Raw genomic sequence first — 18,258 nt, 5'->3', positions numbered from 1 at the left:
CTGGCTTAGGCATGAACCTCTGGCAAAGTCTGCCTCCTGAAATGTTATGGGTTTCCCTCAGATGCAGTGAACAATTATCATGTTTCACGGCAAGAGGCATCTTTATTTCATGTTGTAAACATTTCCTCAAAAATGATTTTGAGTCATGATGAGATCGCACAGAAAAAAACGAGGTAAGTAAGGAGTAAAGGAGAACTTCTCCTAACAGCGGTGAAAAAAGAACTGAGGGGAATGGGGGCACTCTGTCCCCTACCTGCATTTGGTGGGAAACTCCTGCACATGCACAGTAGGCGTGGACCACCCCCTTCTGGTCTTTTAGAATCTTTTCTGGTTGGCAGGCCTGTGTGTGTGTGTGCGTGCGTGTGTGAGACTGTATCATAACATGTAATGTTAAACACATCTGTTACAAGTATATATAGAATATGTTGCATATCCAACAGTTTGCGAATCAATTCTCAGGCAAAAAAGAAGAGCAATATACTTGTATGAATAAAATGTTTATGTTAATGATTCTATTGTTCCATTCTAAACAATGTTTGATTTTTGTAAGTTACTTTCGATGCCTAGCTGGCCAAAAGGCAGTTAAGAAACATTAACAAGCAACACACAATGTAACTGTACAGGACTTAAAGTATCAGTCACAGCACTAAAGACTGGAGCATGGAAAAGCTGAAACCTCAATTAGTAGTATTATCCTAGTTCAATTTTGTTGTGACAGTAGAACTTCTTATACATTTTATTAAACTATTACAACAATCTAATAAAACCCTCTGTTTTCAGTGCTTGTTTAGAAGAACAGTAAAAGGAAATGCTAGAGATTTGCCTTATAAAAAAATAATGTGGGGTCTGTGTTTAAGAATATGAACCTACTTGAGATCTTTTGACTGAAGGTAAATGTAATCACATTATCTTCATCAGCATTCTCTATGTCCTGTTTTTCTTCTTGTAGGGCCATTCCAATCAAGTGGAAAACCTAAGAAAAAGAAACCAGGTTCAAAATTTATTTACATCTTAGAAACATTATTTCCCACCCCAACCCTTCTAACAGCACCTGAAGTTTAAGGCTTAAACGCACCCTTAGCAACATGGACTCTGACCAGGCATAGCCATTATGTTCTATTGCCCACTGTAGTATTGTCTTCATGATGCACAATATGACATCACACTGAAGAATATTGATCAGGCTTTCAAACAGAGGGCAGAAGGGAGGAAGAACAGGAGGTGGGAGTGCTGAAACAGAAATGAAGTCAAGAAATTATTATACAGCCTTGGTATATCAGCCTTCATGACATATACAGAGCAATTAAGAACTTGGAACTCATCCTTGGTTCTCTCAAGAAGTAATTCTTTAGGCTCTCCATAAGGGTTGTTATTTTTTAGGATCCATAAGCTGGTTACCAATTCAGCATTTGAATTTCAATACTGTTGCTCTAGTAACTCTGAAGAATTATATCACGTGGAAAAGATAGATTAAATGAGAAGATCCAGTGCTAGCAGAACTAATGGGAACTTTGCATGTTATCTGTACCTCCCTGTGATCTCAGTCATTCAGACATAACCGAAGAATAAAAGTCTAAAACAAACAAACAAACAAACAAGCCAAGCAGGAGCAGAGGTGCCAGCCAAGCAGAAGGCAAGCCGATATCTCTCCTCACACCATACCACTTCCCACCAGGATGCTGTTTCAGCAGTGCCCTAAGTAACGGGCCATCTTGGGAAGAAGCTGGAAGGGATGAAGGGAGGGGAGTTCCTCTTTGACTCAAATACACAATCCAGAACAAAGGAGAAAATTGAAATGTTTAATATTCTCCTGCATACTGAAGGTAAACATTATGAGCTGCCAAAGCTTGTAATTTCAAGCACAAGTTTAATGGGCCTTTCTAGCATAAACTGCAAAGATAGCCCTGGCCGTGCATGTGATCTTTAGGTACACCTAACTTTCTTTGGATTGCAGTCTTAGCATCTTGCTTGGGAACAAATGAACATGGAGCAGCTCCATCTTGTGCATTAATATCAGTTTAGGTTTTGAAAACAAACACAAATTTTAAACAGTGGCAACAGTAGCAACTATGGAGTAAACTCATATAAACAGCAAGATAGATACCTGTATCTTGCCGGCTTTGTCGTCTTAGTTTCCTCTGGGCTTCCTCTGCCTTATAAAAAAATGAAAAACTAGTTTCATATTCTGAAGGGTCACAAAACTACCACAAATGTTACTTCTGTATAACTAAGGGTCACTATGAAATTTTTTGTTTTATTTTTCCCATTATAAAGGTCCAGTAATAATCCTGCAGATGAGGCTATATCATTAAAGACAGCAAAAAAAAAAATAGTTTCGTTTTTATTTCAAAACATGCCAACTTGCTCCAGCCTTCAGTTTACAGCAGGATCTTAAAATATTACTGCCCTGCAAGCATGACACTGCCATCAATATATTAGTGCTCTGTTTAATGCAAGCAGCTTTATCTTACAGCCTTCCTAGTACTGATTGGCAGAATTTTCTGATAACACCAAGCAACATGGGTGCAGCAAGATGGATTATGTTTTCCATGGCCTTGCTATGGGCTAGGTTTCCTACCCTACCATTACATTTTATTTCTGCCTTTCAGCTACATGTATTTTTTTAGGTGTTGACACAGTAAGGAAGCCACAGCCTTCGTGCAAGACCTGAACATGGCTGTTAATGAAAGCATGTTATGGAGATCATTAATTCACAGGCTCCCCATACGTCAGAAGCGATGTCACATAACACACATTTTGTTTCTTGTTTTTCAACAAATTCCAAAAAATACAGGGTCAAACTTGATGAAATTCTGAATTCATAAGCTGACTAGAAATACATTTTCCAAATGACACTTCAAGTCAAATATTTGATAGGTTTGCTCAATTAATACTCAAAGTTCAGGTCCTTTTCTCTGTACCCTTCACATTCCTTACCCCCTCAAGTGCCTGACCCCACCTCAAAGACTTCCTTATCTGTCCATTTCTTTCTGACTAATATGCCACAGATGGTCCCTAGGCCATGTGAAGAGATTCCCATCACTCTGCTCTCCAGATTCCTCAGGTTTCTGTATCCTGACCCCCTCTTCTCCTCAGATCCATGCTTCGTATTCAGCTTCCCTACATGTCCACAATCGCCATTTTAGACCTTCATAAACTTAGTCTATAACTCTTCCTGTCCCATATCCTCTCCCCCATCCAAAGACCTTTCAATCCCTTCACAGAAGTCACATTGTTACAGTTAGTAATGCATTGTATTGTCACACTCAATATGAACTGTAATGCTCACATAGAGAACACAGGTAGCTCTATACACACACATTATCATAGGAAGTGAGACAATGCAACAAAAAAGGTTATGATTGTATACTAAGTCTTCACAGAAATCTGGACAGTAATGTAAAACACTCTGATTTCAGAGCATGCAGCATTCAATCTAACATTAAACATATTTCCTGAGTCATGAATGAAGTGAGGGAGACTGTGCCCAAGGTCTCCATCATGAATTGCTTTTATGGGGACAATCTCTGGAAATCCTCAGACTTGTGTATTCCTATCCTCACACTCCCCCAATCATGCACTACTCAATAATACCTGAGAATTCCCAAACCATAGTTTGCAGAGTTTTCCCCATTTGAAGCTTTCCCCCCATGCCTGTAACCAGGACTCCAAACCACACTTCAGGCAAAAGTGAAATATCTACAGTTAGTCTTTTCATCAGATTTGGACAAAGCAAATTTGCTTTGTTGAGAATGCTGAGCCACATGCAAGGAGAGGAGGGAGCGAGCCTGGGAATTCCTGGGCTTGTTCCCATAATCACTATCCATGACATGTTATGTCTGAACAGAGATTTTTATCAAGGATTCATACAGGCAGAATTTGCAATTCAGAATCAAAAATAAGAGATCTCAGTAAATCATTAATCCTTGAATACAAAGAAAGTTTAAGAGAACCTTATCATATTATTCTGGTTAAATATATTTATTTCACACAGTTACCTTGGATTGCTCCGCCCTTGAAAAATGATAAAAATATAAGTTGAAATCTTTAGCACACTCTGGTTTCAGTTCATACAATCCTCTGCCTGTTAATCCTGGTTTCCTAAAATATAAATTACAATTATTAGAATTCACAGTTATAATTTGGAAAGGCCTACTTTAGAAGTTTCAGGCTGTTAAATCAGCAAGCCCTTTGGAAACACAGAATGAGGTATGTCAGCCAGCGCAGGCACAGGCATATCACTTTCACTAGTTCAGCAGAAGCACCTCTTAACATTATCTTCCTGGCTGGGGCAAAGAAGGGGAGATGTTACCCTACACAGATTTGTATAAACAACAAAAGAGGTTTGGGTCGAAGAAGCTGACTAATTGCTTACAGTCAACCATCTTCTCTCAGTTAAAGATGCCATTTATTAAAGTGGATGAAACTGCCTTATCCTGAATCTGTCCACTGGTCCCATCAAGGTCAGTGCTGTCTACTCAGACTGGCAGCAGCTCTCCAGTGTCTCGGCAGCGGTCTTTCACATCACTCACTACCTTTATCCTTTTAACTGGAGATGCCAGGGACTGAACCTGGGACCGTATGCAAAATACAGACCTATCACTGAGCTACAGTAATAAAAAACATTCTGCTTTAAGAATGCAGCTATAGTCTTATTTGATATTGCCCAGCCACACAACGTTGTATTATACTTTTTTAAAATGGTTGTATGAAAAGGCATTACTTGAAACAGGCAACTGCTTCAATCACACTTTCCATTCCAGTTTCCTTGTTCTCCTGCATAATTTAAAAGGAAATAGAAAATCATTACAAGTGTATATTACTAGCTTCTACTTTCAAAACATTTTCCCCCACAGCACTTACATATCTGTATAATTCATACTTAACAATCTGAAGATGATAAATATGTAAGTCTCTATTAGGACTATGATCTCAATAGTAACATTGAAAACTGTTTTTGTGAAGGTGTCTGCACAAGTTGAGCTCTAATTTACACCAACTTTTGGTCTGATATTCCAGGCATAATACACTGATGTTCTTCCCCAGCTGAGATATGACAACCACAATCTAGCAAAAGTTCCTTCATGTATCTGAATGGTATTTTTTTTAGCGTTTGCATATACCATCTTGTTCTTTATTATTTCAATGAGCTTTTCCACCAAATTTAGACCAGAACAATTGCAACATACCTGCAAGTGGCTAAAAAAAAAAATCACAATAGGTAACATTTCTGGGGAAATACAAGGTGATGGAAGGAGGAGTACAGAACTACCCTAAAAGCAGACTGGCTGGGAAGAAGCTATGCCCTATCAAACTCTCATCTGCCATCCGAAACAAACAGACATTTCCCCAAAGGTTAAGTGTCACCACACTCCAAAAAGTCTCCCATCCACTTATGAAAGTTATATTGAGCATATGCTATAATACGCACATCTTCTGGCAATGCTTTTACTAATTCACTGTGAGCCATGGGTCTGATGCTCAACTGATGGATAATCTCTCGCTTTATTTCATCTGTAGCACTGATCTGACCTACTCCAGGAATGAATCTCTCTCCTGCAAAACACAAAACACAGTAGGCTCTGAAATTCTTGTTTTTTTAAAACATTCTCTTACAATATCACCCATTAAGCTTCCTAATAAAAACAAAATTCAAACCCATCCAATCTACAATACACTGAAAGAAACAAATGCAAACTTACCAACAATGATTATAACTAGGTTCAACATTTCTTCAATCAGTGTATTATTTTGCTGAAGAACATCCTGGTGGGGAGAAAGAATACTAACTGTATAATGATTCGCAAATATATGTTCTAAGTGTTCCTATCCATTTGCTGTACTTCAAAGAAATATACAAAAGAAAATAAAACTTTTAACAGTCTAATACCTTATTGGAATTCTCTGAACTGAATCTTTTGCCATAATCTGGAGTACTAAATATCTGGTAAAGTTCAAAACGGCTCAGCATTATCATCAGGAAATGATTTGGATCCATCATGGATGCACCTGTCTAAAGAAATTTTATACATATTATAAAAGCAGGCTACATACAAAGGAGAAAAACAAGAGGGCCACACCAATCAAAGAGATAAAAAAGCAGGCAAAAAAAAGCTGATGGTGCAAGTCGGGAAAAATATATTTTTATTCAGATTGAAAATCATACACGTTTCACCAAGAAGGCTTCTTCAGGGGAATCTCATTTGTGCGAATGCTCACTGAAATAATATCAAAAGATAAACGAGATTTCCCTCAAGAAGCCATCTTTGCAAAACGTGTTGAGAATTTTAATCTGAATAAACATTTTTCTCTACTTGCACCATTAACATTTTTGCATGCTTTTTTATCCTTGGCTAAACACAAAATGTATAACGCTTGTTAAAAATAAGTTTGTCAATGCTTTCTCTTGAAACATGGGATACACTGGGGTCCAATATTATAGTATGATATTCATCTTGATTTATAAAGATATTGCTTGTTTCAGCTGCGCCTACAAAGCAGGGAAGGACTTCTTCAGTTTCGTTCTCATTGCTGAACCCATGTTAGGACTTCCATTGGCATTTTTTTAAATTGCTGGTTCTTCTTTTCAGGTTATGTACTATTTTGAAGAACCCAAACATGATGTCAACTTTTAGAAATCTAATTTACATATATGTTTTTTTAAAAAAAGAGATGTGGATTGGCACAAGTGAAGTCACAGAAATAAACCACTTTTGCATACAGGTTGGGAAAACATGTTTACTGCAGCATCAGGCCTTGGTTTTACCCCCCCCCCCCGGATTACCAGTGAATCAGAGATACAAGGAAACCATGCATAGAACTGATTCAGGTCAACACCTAAACGAAAGTATTTTTTAATCTCAAAAAGTGAGAGTATGAATCAGTAGTCTGGGAAACCACAACTTCTGCACAGTAATTAGTGATACCTCAAAATACAAGTCATTACGACAGACATACAGAGCTAACAAGACAGATTTTAAGTATCCAAAAATGATGTTGAATAATGTTACCTGAAGCATTACTACATCTTTGTCAAACATCTCTCTTCTGCATTTCACATTATGATAGTAGTATATCTAAGGAAGAAAGTAATTGACAAAGTGATAAACAGGACAGTTACCATATGAAATAAGATGCAGAAGCTTTACCAGATATGGGATAAAACAATATACTCATGAGAAGCTTGAGAATCAAGAATCACAGGAGAGCTGGGAAAGAGTGTTGCTCAACTAATAGAAAAGAATCAGACCTAATGCAGCTAGTGGTGCTGTCTCATCAAACTATGTTGCTGTGAACATGCAAGGCTACTTCAGTGCTACTCTAGGAATCAGAACTGGTTCAACGAAAAGACGGTGGCTGCCAACTCAGAGCGAGTCACCAGATATGTATTTGGTTGCAACATTCTGCATTCTTTGTTCAACAAGACCTAAAACTGGTAAACTGAATTAGGATCTGGTGTCTTTTGACAATATTCCAGAGATCAAAGATGATTGGAAGCACAAGATGACACATCTTTCTACTTATCTAGAATGATTACCTCCTATTGGTAAGTGTCTCATAAGCACATAAAGATGAGCTAGCAAAATTTTTCCACTTAAGACTTACTTGGTTAACAAGTGAGAACCCATTTCTTCTCCACATCCCTGCATGTACTTGAGCACACAGAACTAGACATCGTAGGGGGTGCTCTATTAGCATAGGTGGACTCAGTTCACTCTGTATTAATTGAGCATAATACACACAAATAATTAGACATGAAGTATATTAAGGCTAGGATCTCAAGAGATGCTTACAAATGGGAAGAATTCCCATCTCTCTATCTGCATTTGATATACACTAGCTTTGATCTCTTCCTTGCTTCCCTCCTCATTTATTCCACATTTTTCCTTATCTCAGCAAGCATCTCAAGAGATGCTTACAAATGGGAAGAATGCCCATCTCTCTATCTGCATTTGATGTATACTAGCTTTGATCTTGCTTCCTTCCTCATTTATTCCATTTTTTTCCTTATCTCAGCAAGCTGTCTCTAGTCATAAACACAGGCAATTTTACTTTGAACTAGAATTTCAGTTAATCGTCTTTCCACTTGAGGCTATTCTCCTCCTTGATCATCTATTTTGTTTGCTCATTCCTTCAAATGAAGTGTTAAAAATTAAGTGTTTCTTTTACAATCCAATATTTTATTACCTGGTTATGTTGGCATCTTAGTTTTATGTTTGGTTTGCTTTCCTTAACATGGATAAGGATATATCTGAATACTAAAACCATAAGTAAGGTATGGGTGCAAACCAGGATGGAAACCATGGCTTGACTTTGGTAAGAGAACGATTATTTGCATGAACTGTGGCAGACTGTAACATTTGCACTAAGCCAGCCATGGTTAAGGCATTTTCCTTCTTCCTCTCTACTTGCAAGATGACAGGGAGGTGCCTCCCTATGCATGCCCCTTTTATATTCAGGAAGAAAATGACAGAAGAGAAAACTCCACCGAAAACCCACTCCATTCCACAAATTAACCAATCAAGCAGTCTTATATAATTAAAGTGCAAGTGCCCAAAGTGAAAACTTTTGTATACGCTTATATAAATACACAAAAGCCGATAAACTACATTAACTATTCATATCAAAATTCCCTATATAGCAACATTATTATATTTTATACTGCAGGGTCTTTCAAACCAACTGGTAGAAAGTTGCTCAGAAGGTAGGTATGACCCAGAAAATTTTGTTCATGTAGTAATAATGTTATTTTTCTTTGTTTACAGATAACTATTCAAAGAAAATGGACAGTATGCCAGCTTGGAAATCCAGCTTTACACTGGCAGCTTCTAACCAATGTGGTTATGCATTTATTCTGTCAGAAATAAATGGACAGCTTCATAAACATCGTATATGGCCCATGAAGAAGTACATCGAAATGGGCTGATTATACGCTGGCAGGCTTGTTGGCCATCTATACTGGGAACTCTACAAGTCTTCAACGCTAGATTTCCAAACTGGCATACTGTCCATTTTCTTTGGATATTTGTCTATAAACAAAGAAAAAGAACATTATTACTACATGGACAAAATTATACAGTTCATGAGTTATACTTACCTTCTGTGCAACATGGTAACAGTTAGTTTGAAAGACCACGCAATATAAAATATGTTACTGTATAGGGAATTTTGTTATTAATACTTCATGTTGTTTATTGGCTTTTGCATATTTATATAAGCTTATACAAAATTATGTTTTCACTTTGGGCACTTGCACTTTAATTATATAAAACGGATTGGTTGGTTAGTTTGTGGTAACTGATTGGGTTTCTTGTGAAACCGGACAGCCTTGGTTTGGATTTAGTCCTTTTATATTCAAGACAACTTTGAACACACACAACAACATGCATGAAACTGACTTATACTGAATAAGACCATTAGTCCATCAAGGTCAACATTATCTACTCAGGCTGGCATCAGCTCTCCAGAGTCTCTGGTCAAAGTCTTTTACATCACTTACTAACTGATGGTTTAACTGGAGGTACCAGGGATTAAACCTGGGACCTTCTGCATGAAAATCAGAGGCTCTTCCACTGAGCCACAGCCCCTCCATAACTTTATCCAAGGAAGAAATAACCTAGTTTTAGAGACCCATTGGATTGATTCTGAAGAACTATAAGCAGAGCTCCACAGGCAGTACACTGGCAGCTCCCTCCCATTTTCTGCACTGCAGCCACCCAAAAAATTTGGACTCCCAGAAAAAGTGTGGGGACTGTAATCTGAGTGTCCAATCTGTGAAAACAACATGAGTAAAAGCACCTTCTATTCACATACAAGTACTTTTGGGTCCAACTCCAGCATAACATAATCATTACTAACCAAAGGTAAATGTTCTGGAAACCTGTATGCCACTTCACTTTTGCTCAGAAGCACATGCAAACCTATATTAACAAAAGAGAAGAATATTTGTACAGTAACAAAATATTTGCATTTCTTCTACTTTGGGACCTATGTAACTGTCTGAGTAGAAGTGATGTTAAAATTACAAGGAAGAGACATTCCCACATTTGGATTTGTTTAAAAAATGCTCTTCACTAGGATTAAACATGGAAGCAGAAATTAAATAGAAACAAGGCAAAATATCAATTTATCCTACACATACACACTGACACACATGAGCTTCATCAATGCTTTATTTGCCACACAGCCAGCAAAAGGTAAGCTGACTTGGACAAAAGGAAACTGAATTCCCTATGAGTTTCTGTTTCATTATCAGAGCAAGTAGGCATAACAGTCTGAACAGTGCACAATTTTCCTTTTACGTTTGCTTTAAGCACTTATACATACATCTGAAAATTTGCTTTAAAGAGCTGAAGACATTAAACTGTTTCCAGGCCTGATAAACCTCTCAGCCTCTGGATTATAAACAGCAGCCTGAGTAGTCTCAACAAGCCATTTTTCTGACTTGCCTGGGAATGTAAAATAAAAAGATTTGCCAACAGTTTATCATGGTACAATACATAGCTCACTTGTTACGTATGGCCAAGAGGCTGCAAACTTGACATCCTAATTCATACCTGAGGTTTGGTTTACATTATGATGAAACATCTAATGAGTTATCACATTTTAAAAAACTGATTTGATTCCAAAGATAATAGCCATCTGAGTTTAAAGCAATGCTCTTTTCTACATTCTGGTTCAGATATGCAGATACGCCTAGCAATAGAATGTAGCTACATATACAGACTATGAAGCAGGTCCACACAGGCTCATGACATGATGTTGGTAGTGCATTGCACGTAAAAAAAATGAATGGCTGTCGTTTTCATCATCGTGACAACAGCCAAAAGAAATTTACAAATAAACCATAGCCTGGAAAATATTTAACTTTTTTAACTTTCATGAACTTTTTGTGCTTGAAAACATACATATACATTATACAACTGGTTCTTACCTGCAAGTAAACGAGAGACTGGGAGATGAATGCTAACTTTTTCTTGAGAAACAGAATATCGGATAGTCTCAACTGAGTGTCCACACATGCTGAGTACAATAGGCTGCTCTCCATCAGTAAAGCCACTATGGCATTGCATTAATGCAGACAAACATTTCTTATATGCTTCAATTAGGACCTTTTCCTTTAAAAAAATGGAACAGGTTTACATTCAAGACAACACAGCTCTTCAACATGATTACAATGTTACATTACAGTATATTTGTGGTAAAAAGTAGTGGGTTTTGAAAAAAAAATCTTTGAGCACGGCTCCCTAATCTATTCTTTCATGCATTTTCCTACCCCAACTATCAACTTTAAAATTAAGATTACACTAACAATTACTACTTTGAACAGTTTGAGTCACATTATTTAGTACTCATCAAGCTAAACCTCCTTAAAAACTTGGCCAACAACATCTTTCACTTAACACTGTGTGATTTAAATAGAGAACTTTACATATTAAACAATAGCAAAAGGAAAACTGGTTCGCATCCAAAGTTATAGAAACTACACACTCTTCTTTCAAAATACTCTACCATTTATTTACTGTTGAGCTTGCAAATTTTATTACAATCATATTATGGCCTGCTCCTATGATTAAGAGGTGATCAAGCAATTGTGGGAATGGATACTTTTTTTTTGTGAACGCTCTCTTCCTTGTCCTCCGAGAAAAATATCATAATAAGTCAAACCCAGGACAATTCTACTCCAAAGTCGTGGCTTGAAAAACATCACGTTATTCAGGGTTTCATTTAAAAAGAAACAAAAGTTTAGTTCTCTTCAGAAGTCACATGTAAAAGTCTTACAAACAAAATTAAGCTATTTTATTAATTTAAAACTATTTGGACGTTATCTGAAAGACACAAAACTTACATCTAAAGCACACCAATCCTGTATCATTGAGATGACATGTGTTAATCTCATCTGTAACGTGAATGCTGCTTCCCACTCTGGCTCCATTTCAATGTGCTGTCCAACTTGGCGGGTAATTGGATCCATACCCTTTATACAGAGAAAGTCACAGAGGGTTAAGAGAGAAAATTGAAAGAAAGATGATTAGCACTGCAACTCATTTGTACAAAGAACTATTTTTGCTGACAGTCGAGCAGCTATTTACTGCCTGAGAACCCTAACTCTTCCTTGCCTAGAACAATGAAACAAAAACAGTAGCATTTGCAATACACTGGCAAACGAACAATAAAGGTGAAGAGTAACCTAGATCATATCATGTATTTTCATGTGACAAAAATAGTACCTTTAAAAAAAAAAAACACCAACCTGCATACACTTAAGCAATTCCAAGAAGACATCAAAGCCATCTAGAAATTTTTGCCTCAGATCATCGGACCAGTCAACTGGTTTGCTTATCAACACATACCTAAATACAGCAGAAATTGTTAAGTTTATTTCTGCATATGCATGTGGAAGTATTTCATTTGATTAGTTATAAGTACATACACTCACTTTAAATCCAAAATCAAACTTTGAACTCGTTTGAATTTGAAAGCTTGGAGCGCAGTATAACGTTCAAATTGAAACCTGCCCTGTATATCTCGGTGTCGTAAGTGGTCCATAAAAGTTGAGACGATAGTAGTCATAAGGTTTTCTTCTATTATTAACATTCGAGCCTATATAAAAGTAGATTAAAGGTTATGTTTTAATCAGCATTCAATACTGGCAAAAACAAGGAATTCAAATAACAGAAAAGCTTCCCGAAAAATTATCTGTAGGTGTCTGAAGTAGTTCCAGTTCTGCAGCTCAAACAGTATGGGCCTGGACAGAATCTGAGGTGTCAGACTGGATCTAGTGCAATGCTTCAATGAATCAAGGAATTCTATCTGTGGAGTTTCACTTTCTTGGCTCCCTCCTCCCATGGCAGTGGGTTCACTCTCCCCCAGGAGTAGGATTTCAGGGGACATTTCAGTTGCAGGAGAGGGGAGCTGTAACGGAAATGCTGAGCTACCGCCAACTCACAGAATCCCAGGTTATGACCTCTGAGCTCCTTTGAAGAAAATAGGATACCATTATACAAATCTATGTCTGTCTCAAGGAACTACACTTTTCATATCTGTCAGAATAACATCTATCATATCCATCAGAATAACATCTATTAATTACATGAACCTGATCTATTACTTATATGATCTGCACCAAAGCATACACTGATGCATTTAGATTTTCATAATCTGATTTTAATCAGGACTATGAAAAAGCACCAAATAATATGATAAATTACAGAACAAACTATTTAAATCTCTTGACTGAGAGAATATTTACGACCCTTGCCAGAAAAAGTGATTTGGCTGAGCTGAATCAAGATAAACTGTCAGCCAGCTTTAAGTACTAAAGTCACCCACATTATATTGTCGAAGGCTTTCACGGCTGGAGAACGATGGTTGTTGTGGATTTTCCGGGCTGTATAGCCGTGGTCTTGGCACTGAGAGATCTCTGTCTTTTGGCGCTACACCTCTGAAGATGCCAGCCACAGCTGCTGGCGAAACGTCAGGAACTACAATGCCAAGACCACGGCTATACAGCCCGGAAAATCCACAACAACCATCACCCACATTACTTCAATTAAATGTGAATCCACAGCCTAAAAAAAAATTGTGTCTGTTAACTGTCATAATTTGGCTTATTATCCAATAAAGTATTTTTTCTTCAAATTCTCAGCAGCTGCTTAGTATCTCAGGAAGTCTATAAGCAGCCACCTTTGATAGCTACACCTATAATGATATTTTATTCATTTTTCAAAAGCACAGTACTGTAGTACTGACCCAGTTCCACAAGCACTGTACTGGAGCTCATCTTGCACAACCAGAGTTGCCCTACCTCATTGAGCTCAACCTCCCACTGAGTTCCAAAGCCACATTTATAGCACTGATGTCATTACAGTTCCTGTTCAGTTGTCCTTAAGAACAAAGGCGTTTAACAAAGCTTCATGCTGGGTTTGCAACATTAATTAATTCATTGCTACAAGAAGTAGTGATGATAACCACTAACTTAGACGGGAATCAAGAGGCAGCTTTGACCTTCAGACTTGTAAGGCTTTCCAGGGATATTTAGTTTTAGGAAACAGGATAATGAACTATCTAGACCTTTGGATTAATGCAACAAGGCTATACAATCAACTTCCATTCACCTCCCACTGAAAAGTAGGATACAATTAATAAACATTTTAAAAAGGATTTTAAATTACATATTTTTCAGTTTTCTCACCCTTTCAGTTTTCCCACCAAGCCTGTCTTAGACTATGGCTCTTTTTGGAATAGCAACTCAGCTATGTGATTGTTACAGCCCACTGAAAAATATTATACAATGAAACTAGTAATCTAATAATCCACCAGTGGTAGATCTGAGTGGGGCTCTGAGCCAAAACAGTGTTTCATTCAATATTAAAGTACTTACAAGTGAAGGCACTGTGAATATCTGTACCGAGAGGTCAGCAATTGAGTACTCTCTGTCGTGGTCATCTTTCACATAATCATTCTGCAATCGCTCATAATTCTATTAAGAAGGAGGCAAAAAAGGCAAAGGGTGCCAACTATCAGTTTTAAAAGGGCAGCACTACTCACCAGAGTAGGTACAGTGAAGAGTTGAACAGACAGAGCAGTCACCGACACTGCCCGCTCGTGATCATCCTCCATAAAATCTCTCTGCAACTGCCGGTAATTCTAAACAACAAGGGGGAAATTCACCTCTAATCTGCACTGACTGGATGGTTTGATGTTTACAGTGGGAAAAGTTCTGTGCTATAACTGTGTTCTTTTAGAGAAAGTGAAAAGCAAACTTCCATTACAAATTATCAGGCCAGTAACAAGATACATTTATAGCAATAGTAATTTCTTGTATAATTAAGAAGGTTAGTTAGAAGCACAGCAAATACCAGTTATGTAGAATTCTATTAAATTTAGATGATATTCAGAAGTAATTTTCGGATAGCAATGTCACATATATTTACTTTCAGATAATTTGGCTGACTTTTAAAAAACCAAAAATACACTTCAGAGTTTCGCCACCACCAAAAGCATAGCCTTAGAAAGCAAGTCTGATACTGGTAAAATTAAAGAAAAAGGAACCTATACCATCAAAATCATAAAGGAATATAAAATCCCCATATTAGGCTGCAATCCAAAGCATGGTGTATGTTCCAATATGTCCAAAGAGATCCCATGCAAGGAGGTTCACTATTAATGCCAAGGCCAAATCCACAAATGCACTGTACATATGAAAATACACCTGAAATCATTCTGTGGGAAGCCCTTACATACAAAGAAGCTTCAAATATGCCCAAGGATTCTCACAAACATAAGGAGCCCCCAAGTGGTTCCTGTTTAGTGATATGCGCACCATTGAAAAGGTTAGAGTTTACAATTTGAAAAAAAAAAATCTCAATAAATGAAAACACTTACTCTTGCAAACCGGATAGCAAAAAGTTTCTTGTATTTCAAATCCATAAGGAGGCTGCTCATGAATAACTGATGATACACACTTCTGGCTCCTGTTTTTAAAAGCCCACCATTAATGTTGTTTATGCAATAGCAAATAATCATAAGATAGTAACAATACTTGAATTTCTTTATGGGATTCAACAATATATTAACGTACTGGCAGCAGTAAGCAGAAGAGTCATTGGTAAGGGCCCTTTAAGTCCTAACCCAGTTCCCAACATGGAAACAAAAGGCCCTACCTAAAACTGCTCCAAGGCCTTGCTTGCATGGTTAGGATCACCGGCCCCTTGGCCCAAATTGCAATTAGTTCAAAAGCCCAGTAAGGCCTTAGAATTTTTTTTACTAAAAATGGCAGACACTCTATTGCATATGGCAAATTGAGGTTTACAACAATGGCTGTATAGGAAGGTATCTAAATAAGAGAAATACTGGTCAGTAGACCACAGGAAATGAGCTACGGTATTACACAGCATCAAGCAGTACCCAATGCAACTCATAGCCAGTCAGCTTTACTGCTCCATCTCTTTGGGGCTGCAACTTGTTGTTCGGTTTAGAGTACTGCTGGGCACAGCTGGATGCTGCGCCGCCTCTATCCTTGCTTCTTGTGGTTTTCAGAGCAGTACCTTCCTCTTTAAGGTGCCTATACAACTACTTAAGAACTCGCCTGGTCTGCACAGTCGCTTGTTGCCTTGTGATTGATCATGCCTGCTGCACTGGCTATATGGAGGATGTATGTATGTATGTGGTTCCCACCTGCAGAACTACACTTTTCTTTAAAACATGGAATACCTCACCTTTCCACAGTTTAGAATCAGACAGCATAAGCTTATCAACAAGAGAAGAATTTTCTCCCTCTGGTCCTTCCTGTAAGCCAACTTGACATAATATTCTTCGAAGACCATCTGAGTGTTTAAGACAGAAGCAAAAAGAATGAACACGCTTATTTTAGAAATCAAAATTCTACACACAAATAATACACATATATTATTGATTAAAATATTTATACTTTGCCTTTCACTTGTTGCTCAAGATAACATACTTCCAGGTGAAAACCATACATAATACTGTAAAGACTATTACCCCCTCACCTCCATCCAAGAAAACACCTGTAGCTCAAACCATAGTAAAAGCCCTAGAAATTAAAACGGCCTTACAGCATGTCTTAAAGTCTTCCACGTTTAACAGCACATCCCTCACCTCCTCAGGGAAACCAGTTGGACAAAATGGGAGCCACAACTGATGAAGAACAGGTTCTAGTAGATGCCAAGCAAGCAAACATAAGTGGAGGGACAACTAGAGGACTGTAATTAGCATACAGGATACTTTGAACTGAATTCTATTCTGAAACAAACTGGCAGTCAATTTAGCTGTTTTAAAATAGCAAGAGGTGTCCCTATAGGCTATCCCCTGTCAAAAATAAGACTGCTGCATTCTGAACTAATTGGAGGTTCTAAGTTGTCTTTAAGGACAGCCCCATATACATGTTACAATGGATCAACCATGAGGTTGCAAAAGCATGGATCAACATGGCCAGGTTGGGGAACTCTAAGAAAGGCCAAAGTTGACAAACCAGGCACAGGTGATTAAAAAGCACTTTGCTGCCACAGCAATCTGATTAACAAACAGTAAAACTGGGTCCATGTGCACATGCAAGTTCCTAACATGTTGTACATGCACAAATTCCACTCCAACCTGTCCCTCCAAAGCCACAACCTCCCTGGCCAGCTTTACCTCTGTCTTGTGTGGATTCAGCTTGCTCTATCTTAGCCACTTGACCACATCCCCAAAACATTCTGCAGATCTGAGATGGCAGTATCTGTAGGCTTAGATATTTAAATATATAGGTTGCCATCTTCTGTATATTGATGATATCCAACCCCAAAGCTCTGGATGATCTGATTCAGCAGCCACATGTAAATATTTAAGAGCACAGGTGACAAAAGAGACCCTCCACAAGTCAGGTCCCAACCTGCTGACTATACTCCCCCCTCCCCCGCCAGTGGAAATTGTGTCCAATCAAACAAAAGACCAAAACTACTAAAGACCTAATCATCCAACACTATCTCTAACCAAAGCAAAAAGACAGAAAGGTCAGCTGTATCACAACCCTCTGATAAATATGAAAATTAATGGCTTTAAATGAAAACCATCCACCAGTACAAACTATCCCGAACTGAGGCAGCTTTGAGGTCTGAAACCAACATGCAGAACCCTAAAATAAAAAGTATTAACTGGTTTAATTTTGACGGGCCAATCAACTGTTGATACTGCACAGCAGACTTACAGCAGTGTAAAAACTGCTTTACTTGAACTACCTGGACTTCAAAGTTTCTGAAGTATACAGATGTATTAGACGAGCATTATGTCCAGAGAGCATACAAAAGTTTAGTACTCTTGTTTTGATTAGTCAGCAGCACCCATGAAGAACATGAATAGATTTTGCCAATTATTTATATCATGTTCACAAAAATAAGTGCCAAAACTATACACATTTTCAATATGTTGTGGAAGAAAAGTGCTATTGTGCATGTTGGTCTACATACTGATTCAAGGAGGTTATTTATTTTAGCCTTCAATCATAAGTTGCCCACCTCACAAGTGTGTTAAATTCCAGTACCTGAATATCCAATAATATTGCCCAACCAAGTCAGAAGCTTCAAACCAAAGCTTTGATGGGCGACAATAGAAGAATGCATTACTTGAACCTTCAGTGGCTTAGTCTGGCGACTGGTATTTCTCTTAACAAAAAAAGGAAGGGAGAACATTAACACGTTTTGCTAAATCAGAGAGTACTTTTCAAATCAATTTTGTGTTAACAAAAAACATTCATAG

General features: G+C 37.8%; 1 protein-coding gene across 5 annotated transcripts in view; it reads right to left on the bottom strand.

Moving 5' to 3' along the window:
* UBR2 (ubiquitin protein ligase E3 component n-recognin 2) overlaps positions 1–18,258 on the bottom strand; it is an 87,645-nt gene that overhangs the window by 47,198 nt on the left and 22,189 nt on the right. For 2 of the 5 annotated variants that reach the window (XR_008597292.1, XM_054982442.1), the window contains exons 8-26: positions 18,044–18,164; positions 16,221–16,328; positions 15,388–15,476; positions 14,384–14,482; positions 12,440–12,603; positions 12,254–12,353; positions 11,849–11,977; positions 10,934–11,117; positions 9,859–9,920; positions 7,606–7,716; positions 7,011–7,076; positions 5,891–6,013; positions 5,703–5,766; positions 5,432–5,556; positions 4,724–4,776; positions 3,999–4,101; positions 2,105–2,153; positions 1,076–1,230; positions 871–973 (exon numbers count right to left, since the gene is read on the bottom strand). Coding sequence is in view for 4 of the 5 variants with exons in the window: in XM_054982442.1 (XP_054838417.1) it covers positions 871–973; positions 1,076–1,230; positions 2,105–2,153; positions 3,999–4,101; positions 4,724–4,776; positions 5,432–5,556; positions 5,703–5,766; positions 5,891–6,013; positions 7,011–7,076; positions 7,606–7,716; positions 9,859–9,920; positions 10,934–11,117; positions 11,849–11,977; positions 12,254–12,353; positions 12,440–12,603; positions 14,384–14,482; positions 15,388–15,476; positions 16,221–16,328; positions 18,044–18,164 (2,008 nt within the window). In the remaining variant the exon portion in view is untranslated. Of the gene's footprint in view, positions 1–870; positions 974–1,075; positions 1,231–2,104; positions 2,154–3,998; positions 4,102–4,723; positions 4,777–5,431; positions 5,557–5,702; positions 5,767–5,890; positions 6,014–7,010; positions 7,077–7,605; positions 7,717–9,858; positions 9,921–10,933; positions 11,118–11,848; positions 11,978–12,253; positions 12,354–12,439; positions 12,604–14,383; positions 14,483–14,550; positions 14,650–15,387; positions 15,477–16,220; positions 16,329–18,043; positions 18,165–18,258 lie in introns of those variants that run through there. The other 3 variants (XM_054982453.1, XM_054982465.1, XM_054982476.1) reach the window with 3 other exon arrangements.

This window comes from Eublepharis macularius, chromosome 1, assembly GCF_028583425.1.
Source record: "Eublepharis macularius isolate TG4126 chromosome 1, MPM_Emac_v1.0, whole genome shotgun sequence".
Classification (NCBI taxonomy): domain Eukaryota; kingdom Metazoa; phylum Chordata; class Lepidosauria; order Squamata; family Eublepharidae; genus Eublepharis; species Eublepharis macularius.
This window is presented reverse-complemented; position numbering and strand designations above follow the sequence as displayed.